This window comes from Xenopus tropicalis, chromosome 1, assembly GCF_000004195.4.
Source record: "Xenopus tropicalis strain Nigerian chromosome 1, UCB_Xtro_10.0, whole genome shotgun sequence".
NCBI classification, from domain to species: domain Eukaryota; kingdom Metazoa; phylum Chordata; class Amphibia; order Anura; family Pipidae; genus Xenopus; species Xenopus tropicalis.
In genome coordinates this window covers 48,980,353-48,996,994 of record NC_030677.2, presented here as the reverse complement: position 1 = coordinate 48,996,994, position 16,642 = coordinate 48,980,353, and the positions used below count along the sequence as shown (strand labels likewise).

At 38.9% G+C, this 16,642-nt stretch overlaps 1 protein-coding gene across 1 annotated transcript in view; it reads left to right on the top strand.

Moving 5' to 3' along the window:
* galntl6 (polypeptide N-acetylgalactosaminyltransferase like 6) overlaps positions 1-16,642 on the top strand; it is a 520,631-nt gene that overhangs the window by 484,871 nt on the left and 19,118 nt on the right. The window contains exons 9-10 of the mRNA XM_031895455.1: positions 3,586-3,807; positions 9,329-9,445. Coding sequence (XP_031751315.1) covers positions 3,586-3,807; positions 9,329-9,445 — 339 coding nt within the window. The remainder of the gene's footprint in view (positions 1-3,585; positions 3,808-9,328; positions 9,446-16,642) is intronic.

Sequence of the window (16,642 nt, the reverse complement as noted above, 5' to 3'; positions counted from 1 at the left end):
AGATATTTATGAATCAGAGGTTTTGGATTAGTACCTGTAACTGTGTGTGTAGCTGCAGTTAGTTTCATCCATGCAACCAATATTGAAGGCAAGGTAGCAAGCTGCTAAGTGATTAAAATAAAACAGAAAACATCGAGCTGTTGCAATGAACCAAACATTTAACATTTATATGAAGCACTTCTTTAGCCACAAATAGGTACTTCAGCTTTTCACACTACTGGCAGCCTTGGTTAGTAAGACAATACAGTCACATTTCCTTGCCTCTCTCAGTGTTTTTATCGTCACTCTTCTTCTTAGTACAATTACAGTATGTGGCTGGCCAGAAGCATGGCAGAGCTGAGTGAAGCTATTAGGTGGTAATATTCCCCCTGCAGACCTTGCCCCGTGCCACAACTGTACTGCCCATCCTGCATCAACTCAGGTTATAGGTTATTGGGACTTACTTGAGAACAACACCCTGTATTGTCTGTGCCTTAACCACCCTTACTAACCTCCGCACTTGCACAAGAGCTGCCCTTGTTAGATAACCCATTTTCCTCTTGGCTATAAGGCAAGCTATTAGAGAGTAACTAACCTACTCCTAGCTATTCCTAATGCTGGATAAACTAAATCCCCTGGTCCTGGGTGGATATTACAGGCCTCTCATATGTTGTCTTATTTGTTAATCTGGCAAAGAGAGTCTTTCTTCCTCTCCATCCCTTAATATAAGGTGTATATATAGCCTAGGACCTCCTCTGCTCCAGACATTTTCAGGGGATTCTTATACACTGCCAACCAAAGTGTACATTACACTTAAATACATGCAAAATATATGTCACCTTTACTGTTGGTCACCAGCTAGTCACATATTTCACTGTCAAGACCCAGCTGCTGCACAGTAGAGCACTGTTCCACTGTCACCCTCTCAGCTGAGTCCTAGCTAACAGTTTCTGGAGGAAAGTTGTAGCCGAACTGTAACTCTAAATTCTCTGACAGCAAAACAATAAAAGAAATAAGGTAATCTTTATTTAGTAGCAAAGGATATCCTTTGGTACACTTAATGGTTGAGTAATACATTCAGCAGGACAATATATAAGCACCCCCAGTGAATCCAACTAGAGTGTGCACAGTAGCCTAAGCCTTGGGAGGTAAGGAAATTTGCAGCGCTACCAACTTCTCATAGTTGACATAAAATATGGTTATAGTGTTATATTTGCGGTTTTGTTTATGGTAATTGATACCTTATTAATGGTGGAGAACAGACCTGTTCTTGCTCACTAATAGTGATGAGCGAATCTGTCCCGTTTTGCTTCGCCATAAATTTCGTGAAACGGCAAAAAAAATTGTGAAACGCATTTGTTGCGCAATTTTTTTGTCACCCCCATCTTTTTGTTAACCCACGGCTGTTTTTTTTTGTCGCACGCATCTGTTTTTTGTCGTCGCGGCTATTTTTTTTTTGTTGTCGCCCAATCTGACGCACGACAAAAAAAAATTCCCGTGCGACAAATTTTTCCACAGCGAATTTTCACGGAAGTTTTGTAAAACAATTCGCCAATGCGAAATGTAGAAATTCACTGCGAATCCATGCCTGGCGAAAAAATTCGCTCATCACTACTCACTAACCCTGACTGCCTTATAATCCTGAGGTGCACTATGACAGGATGCTAGTCTGTTACTTGCTTACTTCATTCACTGGGTCCCTGTTACCCCAGTTTTTCACAGGCTCCTTGTTACCCCAGCTTTACAAAGCAACAGTTATCTTAGGGTCTGACCTTGGATACTGAGGCCTACGTACACCTCAGTACCTCTGGCACATCCACTGAGCATGTGTCCCCTCCCCTTCTGTACACTAGGGAGCAAGGATCTGGTAAGCTGTACTTGTGGGGAGTACTTCCTTCCCGCAGGGCATGGGTAACTAACAAGGAATTTCCTGAAAATGGACCTCTACATGTATAATGACATGCATTTGTAGGAAAGCACTGGAATGTGAATATAATATACAGCGCTGCCTTGAGGGTCCTAGCCACCTGAGGCAGCCAAGTTGATACTCCCCTCTCAATACCCCCGTGCATAGCTTTTTCACATCATTGGGGGGGGGGGCGCATCGCTAGTGCAGATTAAAAATCGGAATTTCGGCTCTTTAAGTTACCAGGAGTGGCTTTTTTTCCAGGTGCTGCCATCTGAGGCAAGTTTCTCATGGCAGCAGCGCCCCTGATAATATATAAGGATATACTTCTTACCCAAGCAATGAAATTCATAACATAGGATGTGAATCACAGAATCCCCAAGTTGGTGTTCCTACAGCTCCCAATATCTTCTACAAACCAGAGAAGGGCAGAAAGTTATAGTTTCCCAGAATATTTGCTTAAGTTTAAAGAGTACTCTGGAAAACAAATTATACAAGCCCATATCCCATGATAAATGTGAGCCGGAATTTAAAATAAAACTCTACTTACATTGCTGGAGTGGCTCACGTCTGATCCGCTTGGTCCTTCCTTGTAGCATTCAAGGGGCTTGAGGGAGACTGATAACAAAACCATATTCATCTCTTTGTGTAACACGGCAAACCCTCTGCCACAGGGGAACCTCTTAACCCATAACTTAATAGCTCAACTGGGAATGGCTTGTGCTATGCTTCGACCCTCCCTGTGATCAAAAATTTGACAAACCCTAAAGCATACCCTGAAGCATACCAATCAGATATATGATAAATTAACATGTAGAGGGTATAGAATTCTATAAACAGTATCAAAACATTTACATTTTAGCTAAATATCTTAGATACAGTATGGACTCTTTAGAATGCTTGAGACCCCGATTAAGGGTTTGTTCCATCATTGGGATCACTTTGTATCTACTAAAAATAATATAAACTTTAAATTAACCTAACAGGATTGTTTCCAGTAAGGATTCATTATATCTTAGTTGGGATCAAGTACAAGGTACTGTTTTATTATTACAAAGATAAAGGACATCATTTTTAAAAATGTGAATTATTTGTTAAATATGGAGTCTATGGTAAATAGCCTTCTTGTAACTTTCTGGATAATGGATTTCCAAGTAACAGATCCTATACCTATACAGAATATGCCCAATGTATCAGGAATGGTTAGAAAAAGGGGTATCATTAACTACCAGTATTCCATGCACTCACATTGGCCTGAGCTGCCCTCAGCAGTAAATGGGGAGATTTATTAATATATAAATGTGTGTTTCTTGAGTTTTTCTGTAGAATTCATTTATAATTATGCTAAACTCTAAACAGAATGTAACCTTCAGCTTATTAACCACTTTATGAAAAGTCTAGCTGTCGCTGAAAACAATAAAAGGTTAACAGAAAAGCAATCTTATTCTCTGCTCTTGATTAATTTGGGTTTCATTAGTTCCAACGTCGCAGTTACATTTCAGTACTTTTTCATTTAATAAACTAATTGAGCCATTAATCTGACTCTATCACTTAAAGGTCATAATTATTAGGTGTAAAATGCTGCATTAGCTCTTTGCAAGGCAATTGTTTGTTTTCTATGTACTCCCTGCATATTGATAAATATTATATTGCTAGACAATATCTCAGTTACAACTACAGTTTCCTTACTTTATCCACAGAACCTGAAGCGAGTGGCTGAGACATGGATGGATGAGTATGCAGAGTACATCTACCAGAGAAGGCCAGAGTACCGACACCTTTCTACTGGAGACATATCGTCCCAAAAGGAGCTCCGCAAGCATCTCAAGTGCAAGGATTTCAAATGGTATATGTCTGAAGTAGCGTGGGATGTACCAAAGTTCTACCCACCAGTGGAGCCACCACCTGCTTCTTGGGGAGAGGTAAAAATAAACTGTGCTCATGTATATTTCACAACCTTTATAAATGGAGCCAGCTACAGAAACTGGGGCTCATTAATTAGCACTGGGCAAATTGTACCTGGGAAGGAACCTATCACAACCAAGCAGCTAATCACCGCACCACTGACTACTTTTGTTTTTTCTCTTGAGAGGAAACTTATGCGATTTCAGGGAAATCGCACCGCTGCGTATGCCATCCCACCAGCGATTTACATTTTCGCAGGTGGGATGGCATTTCGGGGAGATTAGTCGCCCGCGAACAAGGAGCCACAAAGCAATTTTTCCCTTATCCAAGCAATTATTTGGATAAGGGAAAAAAATTCTCAAGGTCAATAAAAAAACACATTTTATTTGTGATTAAAAACTATATGGAAAAGGTATGTTTAACATTAACAAGGGGTATACTGCCCCTTTAAAGGAGAAGGGAAGCCCCAATCAATGCGGGGATGGCAAAAGTTAGGCACTGGTCCGGTGCTCCTGGTAGCAGCAAACTGCCCCAGCCCGGGGTTTTACCAGCAAGCACTACAAAGCAATTCCTCTTCTTCATGCTCCTTCTTTTTTGTCTCCCCGGGGCCAGCTCATGCGCAGTAAAGTGGAAAAGCTGGCTATTTCTTACATTTCAGCTTTTCACTTTATTGCTCATGCTCAACTGTGCGAAGAAAAAAGAAGCAGGAAGAGAATCATTTTGTGGCACTCACTGAAAGGACCCTGGGCGGTGCAGTTTTTTGCTAACAGGAGGGCCGACCTAGGCATACTTCCCAACACTTAAAAAATGGAAGGAGAGAGAAAAGGAAATGGTGAATTCTGACCACGCCCATTTTTATGATCACACCCCCTAAATACAACTCATTACTAAATACACTTATTTTACAAAATTTGACAGTTTATGTAAAGTTTGAACACATTTCTGGGGGTTTTGGGGTCTTGTTTTGTATGTTATTACAGTTTTGGTAATGAAGGTGAAATTGCCCTTTAAGATGCAAGTCTTTGTTCTCCCAAGAGACCTGATTAACTTATTAGTTACAATTCTATCCGGGGTGCAAGTGTTGAGTATTCTTGGCGCTCTGCCAAAAGCTCCCTTATCTAATTAAGTTTGAGAAACTTTGTATCTTTTTTTGGTGTTCGGTGCAGGAGATCAAAGGGAAATTAGGGACTTTTCAAAAAGAACCGTAAAAATCGGGAGGTATGCCTGGGGTATCAGAGAAGTGAATATAAATATTGGGGGTGCCTAACTTTTGAAATCCCTTAGCAATTGTGACTTTCCTTCTCCTTTAATAATTATCTGCTATGCACTTAAAGCACTATTGTATAATAGCAGCCCATATGGCTAGGTAGCACCTCATTACATACATTTAAGAGCTCCCAAATCAAATACGCAATGTATATGAATGCGCGGATCAGTACAATGTGTATATGGAGCCCTCTGGTTTGTGGTGTTATTGCCCAGTTAAAGAGTCCCTGTAAGCAAGCATCTTACCTAAGCTCTGACTTAGAACTGATTTTTAGTGACATGTCTTTCATCACAAATGCCAAGAAGCAGCTAACAGGAAATGTATGTGAAAATCTGATAAACAGCCCTAATGTCATGTCATGATTTTATACAGCGTATTTAAAAAGATTCAAAGATATTGACTAAGCAGTCATTATGCAGACAAATATTGATAGATTTCCCCATGATATAATCTCTCAAATACGTCTTTGGTGAGCAGTAATGACAAGAGCATAGTCCCATGGATTGCAAAGTAGGATAAATCATCCCTGTGAATTAACTGAGCTCATCAGTAATGTGGCAATTTGATGAAAAATGCTTGGGTTATACCCATGGCAGTTGTTAACCCTTCAACCCCAAAATTCAATCAAGAAGGCTTAAGTGCCTAGCTGGGAATCCAGGGAAGTCTGAATCTGCACCATGTAGGGTTCCCAGTTTTAGCCAAGGTCAGACCCGAGCAAACTATTGTACTGCACAAAATGCTGAGGTTGAGCAATGCTGGACATGGTTTACTTAATTCCAGGTTCTGGCTTGGCGCCTAGACTCATTACTTTTTAATAGAAGTGTAATATGTTTTATACAGACCAACTGGGTGTGATTAATTACAGTCCTTTACAGATACATGGTAGCCTACATCACAATCACATCATTAGAGCAACAAAAGCAGCAAAGTATTCGAAAACTTGGGAATACACAGTAATTATAGTTTTCACATCCATATAATAATCGTACCTGGCAATTATAGACTTTCGCCATTTATCATCACAAACTCTTTGCAAACTCTGCTAATCAACTGCTGCCAAAATGTGGCCCAGAAACTAATATTCTAAACCGCAATTAGAACAAACCTTTTTGTTATCCTAGGATGGAAATCAAATTTTATCTTCATTAGAAAGAATGCCCTTGGCAGCTGCTCGGATGCTGAGCAATGTAAATGATTCTATATTAATTATACTGCCCATTAGTCTAACGTTTGCTTAAAGAGACACTAATGCTAAAATATGAGTTACTCTGTGAGAGCAGATAGCAATAATTATAAGCTGCTACTTGGAACTGTTTTTGGATGCAAACAGTATACATCTTCTGGAAATAGAGAATTAACATTTCTGTTCATTTTTTTTTTTAAGAAATGGCACCAAGATTTAGTTTCTGTAGTCATGATTTGATACCATTAGAAAGCTAAATCTTCATAATGTGCAATAGAACAGTCCCACCTGGGCTGTGCAAGAAAATACAAGGCTGTTCAGTATTAAAGGAGAAGGCAAGACATTTTATTGCCAATAGATTAGCCACAATAGCACAAGCTAGAATGCTATATTTATTCTGCAGAATGCTTTACCATATCTGAGTAAAGAGCCATAGAATCTCCCTTTGCTATTTTAGCTTGGTCTGACTTTGCCTCTAGGCAGCAGCTTGCAGGCACAGAACAGCTTTCATCTTAGATTACATAGCAGAGATGGGAGGGGGAAGAGCAGAAAGGAAGGGGAGAGAGCAGAGATGGGAGGGGGAAGAGCAGAAAGGAAGGGGAGAGAGCAGAAAGGAAGGGGAGAGAGCAGAGAGGGGAGGGGGAGAGAGCAGAAGGGAGGGAGAGAGATGAGAGAGGAGAAAACTGAGCAGACTCCTGCCGAGCCCTGAAGGATTTTTCTAAAAGAGGGAAGTCTGACACAGAAGATCATGTATACTGAATATAAGGAAAGAAATTTGGTGTTCCTTTTCACAGAGGACTCAGAGCAGAAGAGCTTTTGGCTGTATTTACATAGACCTTTCTGCTAAAGCTTACTTAGTTTTTACCTTTCCTTCTCCTTTAAAGAAGAAATTGAATTTTCAATGGACTGTGGAGTCTTGCATAAGGGGTTATTGAAACTGTAGAGGGGCTTCATAATGCTAATTACAAATATAAAGCAAAATGATACAACACACCAACCATACACTGAAACAATAATTGCATCCAAAACTGTGTTGGAAAAGTTTAATCTGTTAATTCTTATATTGGGCCAGATTCAATGCCGTGATACAACATTATCATGCAGAAACTTATGGACGAGATTCAATTTAAGAAGAAAAGACTTTTCTCCTGATTCAAACCCATTTTTTTCCCATAGACTTCAGTAGAGTTTACATGTGATAAACAGTGAGATATGTTTTTCCTCATTAAATTGTATCTGGTTTTATAGGAAACATTTGGAATGGAAAGTCTCATCAAATTGAATCTGGTCGATTGTGTGCAATTGTTCTGTAATGTATTACACCTACCGAGTAGCCTATTACTCCCAAGGAAAACATTGGTCTGGATATTGGAAAAGCAATTAATATCATTCAAAACAATGCAAACATGGAAAGCAGTGCAAATATATCTTAAACAAAGCATTCTGTACATTCAGTCTCTATGGAAATTGTTCTATTTATCTAAACTGGCACAAAAGCTAAAGTAAGCTGACTTTAATCACTTACCGCAGGACAATATTAGAAGGATGTAATTAAAGTCATAAATGGAAAAATAATGCGCACAAATAAGAATAGAAATTGGCATTTTGCAATGTAATAGTGTTCATTTGCCCATTGCAAACTTTGTAAGGTATGCTTGAAGGTGCCGTAGGCTTTTGGAGCAAACTCAGCAAGTTCTATTACATACACTGCGCACTGTTGCAAACAATGATTTGCTAAAACTCCATCATTTCTAATTTTTTTATTTTCAAATTCAACTAAATTCATTTTCCTGAATGTCTGATATTTACTAAAATGAGTTGCAAGGAAAAGTCACGCCAAGAAAATCCGTAAAAAAACTCGACTCTTTCTAACTGTCACTGCTAAAATCCTCAAATTGTCGCTGCGACAATTTGAAAAAGTCGTGATTTTCAGACAAAACCCAACAAAATCTCTAACATTTCTAGACAAAAAATGAACTTCAAGGATAGGGATGGGACCACTGCCATTGACTTCTATATAAACTCGGCAAGTGTAACCTAGCCAATTGTCAAATTCTGATTTTTAGCCGCTTAGACGCATATTAAATCTTGGAGAAGTCGGGAAGCAGGAAGTAGTGTTCTGGCTATTATGTTAGACATCTGCTCACTCCAGTCTTTGAAGATTACATTTTTGCCTTACTATCTAAATTAGAAATAGTTTTTATTTTGTGCTATCTATTTTACCTAGTTTAATTTTTACACTAAACTGTTCATTTAAACCAACACAAGTATTAAAAATAAGATTCCACTGAATAACAGTTCATATGGCACACAAAGTTATTGACAACCAGGGATGCACCGAATCCCGGATTCGGTTCGGGATTCGGGCCGAATCCAGCCTTTTTTGATGGATTCGGTTTCGCCCGAATCCACGGTCCCAGCCAAACCGAATCTGAATTAGCATTAATTAGCATATGCTAATTAGCATTCAGAAAGGGTTAAAATTTAGGGGGGGGGATCTTTTAGCCACGCTTTTAGCAACTTTTAACCCTTTCCGGTCCTATTTAGCATATGCTTATTAGGATTCGGATTCAGTTCGGGATTCGGCAGAATCCATCAGGGTGGGTTTGGGGGTTCGGCAAAACCCAAAAAAGTGGGTTCGGATTCATAACATCCTGCAGTTTTAGACAATCTCCTGGGCAATATAAATAAAGGGCCAGTAATAATAAAGTAAATAATTATATATTTATTCTTTACATATAAATTTTGTATTTGTCCAACCAGCACCTACACGTTCTTTAGTTTTTTAGAGAGCCCTGTATGACAGTTGACTCATTGATTTCCTTGTTAAGTACTAACACCACTGTATACTACAGAGCTTATCTGTTATGCACTGTATAAATATGTGCTCTCTTCCCTGCATCAGCGTGATTGGCTCAAGGCTTCCCAGCAGATTCCTTATATAAACTATATATGAACCTCTGCAACAAACATGCAGTTTATAAGAAAAAGGGTAAACGTACGGTTAAAGGCTATAAAATGGCTATTGTATAAGTGAGGGCCTAACGTTTTGGCAGACTTGACACACTTGTGGGGTTTTTTATTTCAGATTCGTAACGTGGCATCCAATCTCTGCATTGATAGCAAGCACGGGGCAACAGGAACAGAACTGAGACTGGACACCTGCGTGAAAGACGGATCAGAGAGAACTTGGTCACATGAACAGGTGAGCCCTTCTGTGTATAGTCTGACTGCAGATACATGTGTTATACTCTGAAAGGGATCAGATATTGCCTATGTTGTCACAGATATGCCAAACAATTCATTTGCTAGCTGGATTCCATATTTCCCTGTCTGATGTTTCTTCTGGCTTTTCTTCATTACATTAAATTTCTGGCTGGTAGGAGTGTAAAACTGTAAGCGCCAGTGGGGCATGAACATATCTGAATAATGTATAATCTCTGTTAAAGAGCTGCAGAATTTCTTGGCTCTACATAAATTATGGATAATAATTATAATAGTAAAAATCTTAGTTTGGTACAATAAACACAGCCCTCAAGTGTTTCTTATAGGAGCAATCCAGGCAATCAGACTGCATTAGTTAATGATGTAATTGTATTATTTAATCATTTTGTAGTCAGAGAATGCTGAGTTTGGTTGGACTACCCCTTTAAAATGATTACTTTCCTGTTAGTTTCCTGATACTGTTGTTTCAGTTTACTGTCCTTAATAGCTTTGTTATTGATTGATTGATTTGATTGATTTTTTCAACTAAAATGCCAATGCTGCAGCACATTCTCTAGCTTTGCAAAACAAACTGCTAATGCTGGCAGCACTTGGTACAGGACAGCTGCAGATGACCAAGCATAAGAATTTTCTGCAAAAAAAAAATATATATATATATATATATTCATGAATAATATTATAGCAATAACATTTTAAAATATGAACCTGATACCAATGTTGTGTTAAAAGAAAGCATTTTACAGTAAATTACTTAAATGTAATTTTTTTCTGTGCAGTTTTCCTTATCAAGATTGGAGTAAATTCAATAGTAATTTTATAGACATAAGATGCCCATACAGGGGCTAATAAAAGCTGATGACTCTGCTCCTCTAGACCAAGTTGGCCGTTTATTGATCCTTGTTGGGGGGCCTCCTGACCGATATCAGGACAAAAATTAGAGAGAGAGATCTATCAGGCAGGTTTGAAAATCCTGCACATTAATACAGTCCGTATGTGACAGGTCTGCAGTATGTGTATGGCCAGCTTTAGTTAAGTAATACTTGCCCCCCCCCACCCCCCCCCCACCTTCACTATTCAAGATTGCATTGACAAGTTTGTGTAATGTTTGAGACTAAGTTCTATAATACCTTTAAGTCATGTTTAGCTTAAGTACCATTTCTAGGTTTATTTACTGCTACTGAGTCAGGGATAATTGAAGTTTATCAGCTAGATACGTGTTCATAAAAAGGTTTTTAATAAACTTAATTGGCTCTCAGATGTAAAACTGTATTTTATCAAATTTTCACTAGAGGGCAGCATAAGACCAACAAAAGAATGAAAACTGTTGAAAGCCATGGCATGTACTTGTCTTTGCGGATTACTATTTATTTAATGTATATTTTGATAATAGCACATTCCACCATATAATAATCATAACTACATGCTAAGCTTTATATTCCAGCAAAGCTAAAATATTCTTTGCCTTTGTAGCAAAGTATGAAAACACTAACTGGAATATTTAATTAATATTTAACACAATGATACAAAACATTGAGTGATTTTTTTTAATGTAAATTATACATTGCTGTTTGTGACTAAACACTTACCCATTAATGTGAAAGGATCATTGGTATAAAAACTATTTCTTTTTTATAATAAAAAGAACAATTGCTTTCTATCTATCTATCTGTCTGTCAATCTATTATCTATCTATCTATCTATCTATCTGTCTGTCTATCTATCATCTATCTATCTGTCTATCTATCATCTATATATCTATCTATCTATCTGTCTATCTATCATCTATCTATCTATCTATCTATCTATCTGTCTGTCTGTCTATCTATCGTCTATCTATCTGTCTGTCTATCTATCTGTCTGTCTGTCTGTCTGTCTGTCTGTCTATCTATCATCTATCTATCTATCTATCTATCTATCTATCTATCATCTATCTATCTATCTATGATCTATCTATCTATGATCTATCTATCTATCTATCTATCTATCTATCTATCTATCTATCTATCTATCTATATCTATCTTTCTATCTACAAACCGGATTCCAAAAAAGTTGGGACACTAAACAAATTGTGAATAAAAACTGAACGCAATGATGTGGAGGTGCCAACTTCTAATAGTTTATTCAGAATAGAACATAGTGGAGCAATATCAGAAAGGTGTTACCCAGCGAAAAATTGCAAAGATTTTGCATCTATCATCATCAACTGTGCATAACATCATCCGAAGATTCAGAGAATCTGGAACAATCTCTGTGCGTAAGGGTCAAGGCCGTAAAACCATACTGGATGCCCGTGATCTCCGGGCCCTTAAACGACACTGTACCACAAACAGGAATGCTACTGTAAAGGAAATCACAGAATGGGCTCAGGAATACTTCCAGAAACCATTGTCAGTGAACACAATCCACCGTGCCATCCGCCGTTGCCAGCTGAAACTCTACAGTGCAAAGAATAAGCCATTTCTAAGCAAGAACCACAAGCTCATGTGTTTTCACTGGGCCAGGGATCATTTAAAATGGAGTGTGGCAAAATGGAAGACTGTTCTGTGGTCAGACGAGTCACGATTCGAAGTTCTTTTTTGAAATCTGGGACGCCATGTCATCCGGACCAAAGAGGACAAGGACAACCCAAGTTGTTATCAACGCTCAGTTCAGAAGCCTGCATCTCTGATGGTATGGGGTTGCATGAGTGCGTGTGGCATGGGCAGCTTGCATGTCTGGAAAGGCAGCATCAATGCAGAAAAATATATTCAGGTTCTAGAACAACATATGCTCCCATCCAGACGTCATCTCTTTCAGGGAAGACCCTGCATTTTTCAACAAGATAATGCCAGACCACATTCTGCATCAATCACAACATCATGGCTGCGTAGGAGAAGGATCCGGGTACTGAAATGGCCAGTCTGCAGTCCAGATCTTTCACCTATAGAGAACATTTGGCGCATCATAAAGAGGAAGGTGCGACAAAGAAGGCCCAAGACGATTAAACAGAGGCCTGTATTAGACAAGAATGGGAGAGCATTCCTATTCCTAAACTTGAGAAACTGGTCTCCTCGGTCCCCAGACGTCTGTTGAGTGTTGTAAGAAGAAGGGGAGATGCCACACAGTGGTGAAAATGGCCTTGTCCCAACTTTTTTGGGATTTGTTGACACCATGAAATTCTGAATCAACATATTTTTCCCTTAAAATGGTACATTTTCTCAGTTTAAACTTTTGTTCCGTGATTTATGTTCTATTCTGAATAAAATATTAGAAGTTGGCACCTCCACATCATTGCGTTCAGTTTTTATTCACAATTTGTTTAGTGTCTATCTGTCTGTCTGTCTATCTATCTATCATCTATCTATCTATCATCTATCTATCTGTCTATCTATCTATCTATCTATCTATCTATCTATCTATCTATCTATCTGTCTATCTATCTGTCTGTCTATCTATCTATCTATCTATCTATCTATCTATCTATCTATCTATCTATCTATCTGTCTATCTATCTGTCTGTCTATCATCTATCTATGATCTATCTATCATCTATCTGTCTGTCTGTCTATCTATCTATCTGTCTGTCTGTCTGTCTGTCTGTCTGTCTATCTATCTATCTATCTATCTATCTATCTATCTATCTATCTATCAACACACTAACCATAAATAAGAGGCACAGTTAAAGAAATATACCTGGAGTATCAATACTGGAGAATCAATGTAAAAAAAAAAATTGTGCTGATTCACATATGGATAATATGTAATTGCACCTAAAAATATTTAAATCCATTAAGTTAAATATTAAAATGTCATATAATTTTACCATTTAATGAATGGGCTGGATTGTTAAAGGAGACATATTGGATAAATGGAAAAAAAAACAATTTTGTAGGCAATTATGAATAATATATTACTTTGGGCTGCAAAAATGGCCCCTTTATTGGAGCTCCCAATAGATCCTCTCAGGTCTCTGTCAGTGTTTCAAATGAAGAGTGGGCGTGTCCTAACAGTCCCTGCCAAAAGCACAGCAGTAGGGGGATAGCCAATCACAGCCCTGCACTCACATAAGCAAAGGTTCCCGGCTACTGATTGGTTCCTATCCTACAGTGCAGTGTACTGAGAGCCACCGGCCCCCCTGCACACCCAGAGAATTCAGCCAGCAGGAAGTTGAACAGATGGGCGGGACTAGTGGGGTTTTGGGAGAATTTCTTAATAAATCAGTCGGAAGCAACATTTTTTTAAGCACAATTCTTACATTTTTAGAGGAGTATAAGTCACAGGTACATTCTTAATTTTTATATGATTTGTCTCCTTTAAAGCAATACTGTTTGCTAAAATGTCACGCAAGCTCTATAAGGCCAGCAGGCCACTTAATAGAAGCTGAGCTTTAAATCAGAGTTGGACTGGGCCAGCTGAACACTGCGAAAAAACTTGGGGGGCCCTGCTGACCCAGGCCTGCTCCCACCATGAACTTTGGGTGCCCCACCCTTACCATAATTACGCTCACAAGGGGGAAGTTAAAGGTACGCGGTCCATTGAAGGATTCACAGTGGGCCCTAGGCACCAAAGTCCCTGCTTCCAATGTGAATCTACCCAGCTCCCTGTTCCTTGCCCAGGCACATACCTTCTAGCTCCAAACACCTAAACAAGACTAGATCTACCTGTCAGGTGTTTCATTACAGTGTAACAATAAACTGTACAGTAATCTCCCTGTGTTATTTACAATGATAGCTGATGTATCACTGGATTCTCAATGGAGACTACTCCTGCATTACAGCACTAGGATGTTGCAATTCCTATGAAATTCTTTAAACCCCAGCAAAATCTATACACCAGTATTCCCACAAGAAAGCTTTAAGAATAAATAGGCAACCTTTATCAACAGCAGAGGTGAAATGAAAGAATTCACTTTCCTTTGTGGATGCTTCCGCACATCTCTGATTGCGGGGCTGCCAATTACTTGTGGTAGTCCCGAAACAACCCACTAATGACTGACAACATGTGTTCTGGGAAGGTTTAACAGCGTATCTGCATGCCAGCTTTGCTAACGAAGGTGAGAAGTAATGGGGATAAACGCTTGCACAGAGCAGTAATTAACACATTTGCAGCTTGTGTCCCCCTAAAAGCAGTGCCGTGCCCTAACTCATTTGTCTGTAGTTACCTGCAGCGAGCTGATTAACCTCTTCTCTAGTAAAGCTGCACTGAGACATGGAAAATGTCCTTCCCAGCTACAGGAGCAAGCAGTGCTAGTAATAGCGGGATTATGTTATCATGTAGAGTGCAGATTAACACCTTCACAGCCAGACGAGTACAACAAATTCAATTCTACCTGCTACAGCTGGGAAGGTCTCATAAACAGCATTGTCCATAGCAAAAATGTGCTCAGTAGCCCACACACAGTCATTACTTAAAACTGACACGCTGAGGCTTATTTCTAAAGCCACAAAGTAATGTTATTTTTGGCAACAACTTTTTGGAATCTGCAATGCAGACATAGCTTAAGAGCTCATTTATTAAGGGGAACAAAGTGCAAAGTGCAAAAAAATGCAAATTCTCATTTTTTTTTTTTTGGCCTGGGATGTACCCAGAAATGTTTACGCCCAATACTGTCAAGCTTAACTACAGTATGGAGCTTTGTTGCTTCTTACCCTTTACATCTGAATGACTGGCAGGCTAGGGGGTATAGCGGCACTTAAAAAGATTCTGAATACATTTCTTTAAGAAATTTCCCATTGGCCTAGGGATGTTATGGGTATTCCCTAGGCGATAAAAGTGAGGGGATCCAATCTTTCTTATCTTCTCTTTGGATGCCTATAGGGAGAGGTTTAACATGCTGGAGGGTCTGAGGCAGGAGGAGGCCTCAGGGAAGAAGTAGATAAGCCAAACACCTTAGTGGAATTCTGGGACAAAAACATCATAAATGAGGACTTGTAGCTAGTGACAGTGTAGCTCCTGCTGTGGCCTTGCTCTAGGAGTCTGAGTTAGTCTGGACTAGCTAGAAAGAGCTGTTCTGTGCTCCACTGAAAGGGATAGTTTGTGATTGGCAATTCCCAGGCAACATTTGCTAGTAGGGACCTACGTTCAAAGGCACACAAAATAGTACACAACTCCCTACAATGCAATGAATGAAGTGAGCTAGTACACTGGGGCTGGAAACCAGCTGGTAAGACTAAACTTCATTTTCAGTAGAGGGTAATTGATCTCAGTCACATTAATGTCCTATGCTTTTGTTCCTGTTTAAGAATCAGTAGAGTCCCAGAATGTTTAGTTCAGCTACAACCCCTTTTCTTCACAGCACCCCTGCGAGGGCCCAGCTGACCTTAACCAATCCTAGGAGGATTTACTAGGTCAGCTTTTTAAATATTGTCTAGATGTACTTAATAAGCACACAGTAAACCTGTCCCTGTCAATTTATAGAAGAAATATCTTGAAGTTGAACCTTAAAACCCAAAAGTCGTATTTCTGAAAGTTTATTCTTATTTGCACACATATTTTTGGTCGCAAATGTATTTGCCCTGTACTTTGCTTTGTTTATATGCCAGCTATTGCCAGGGTATTGAAAAACAAGGTGTAAGGATCCATTAGTGCAGCAGCTTGAACTGTAATGTATAGTAGTCTAACTTCTAATGCATGCTACAGCCCATTGTGATTAATGTAGAACCCTAGGAGAATATAAGAACTACAATTAACATGCTTGCAGGTGACAGCATACTAATAATCCCTTTATCCTCAAAGGGACATTCATGGCTGGATTTCACTGCAGTTAGTAACAGTAGCAATCCATACTGCTGGAGGGCAAGAGAGTAAATAGCTTTCAAATGATATAAATTCTCCTATTTAAAAGCATATATAAAACCACTCAGTGATTTAACACTCAGTACTTAATTTGAAATGTTCATGTGCCATGCACAATAACTGGCTAGGTAATGGCTTATTTAACACATATATCTGCAGTTTAGAAATGGTGTATTATAGAAACGAAACAGTTTCATTAATCAATGCTTACATACTTATGGGCAATAGGAAAATTACATTATTAAAACTATGTGGACCTGGAAACATTGTGCATTAATGTAACATATCACAGAAGGCAACAGAAAGTTCAGTTGTATTTCCTTTCTTAATATATATCATTGTGCTGCACTAAGGGGAATAAAACAAGCATATATAAAATGCAAGTTAATTATAAGTTAACTA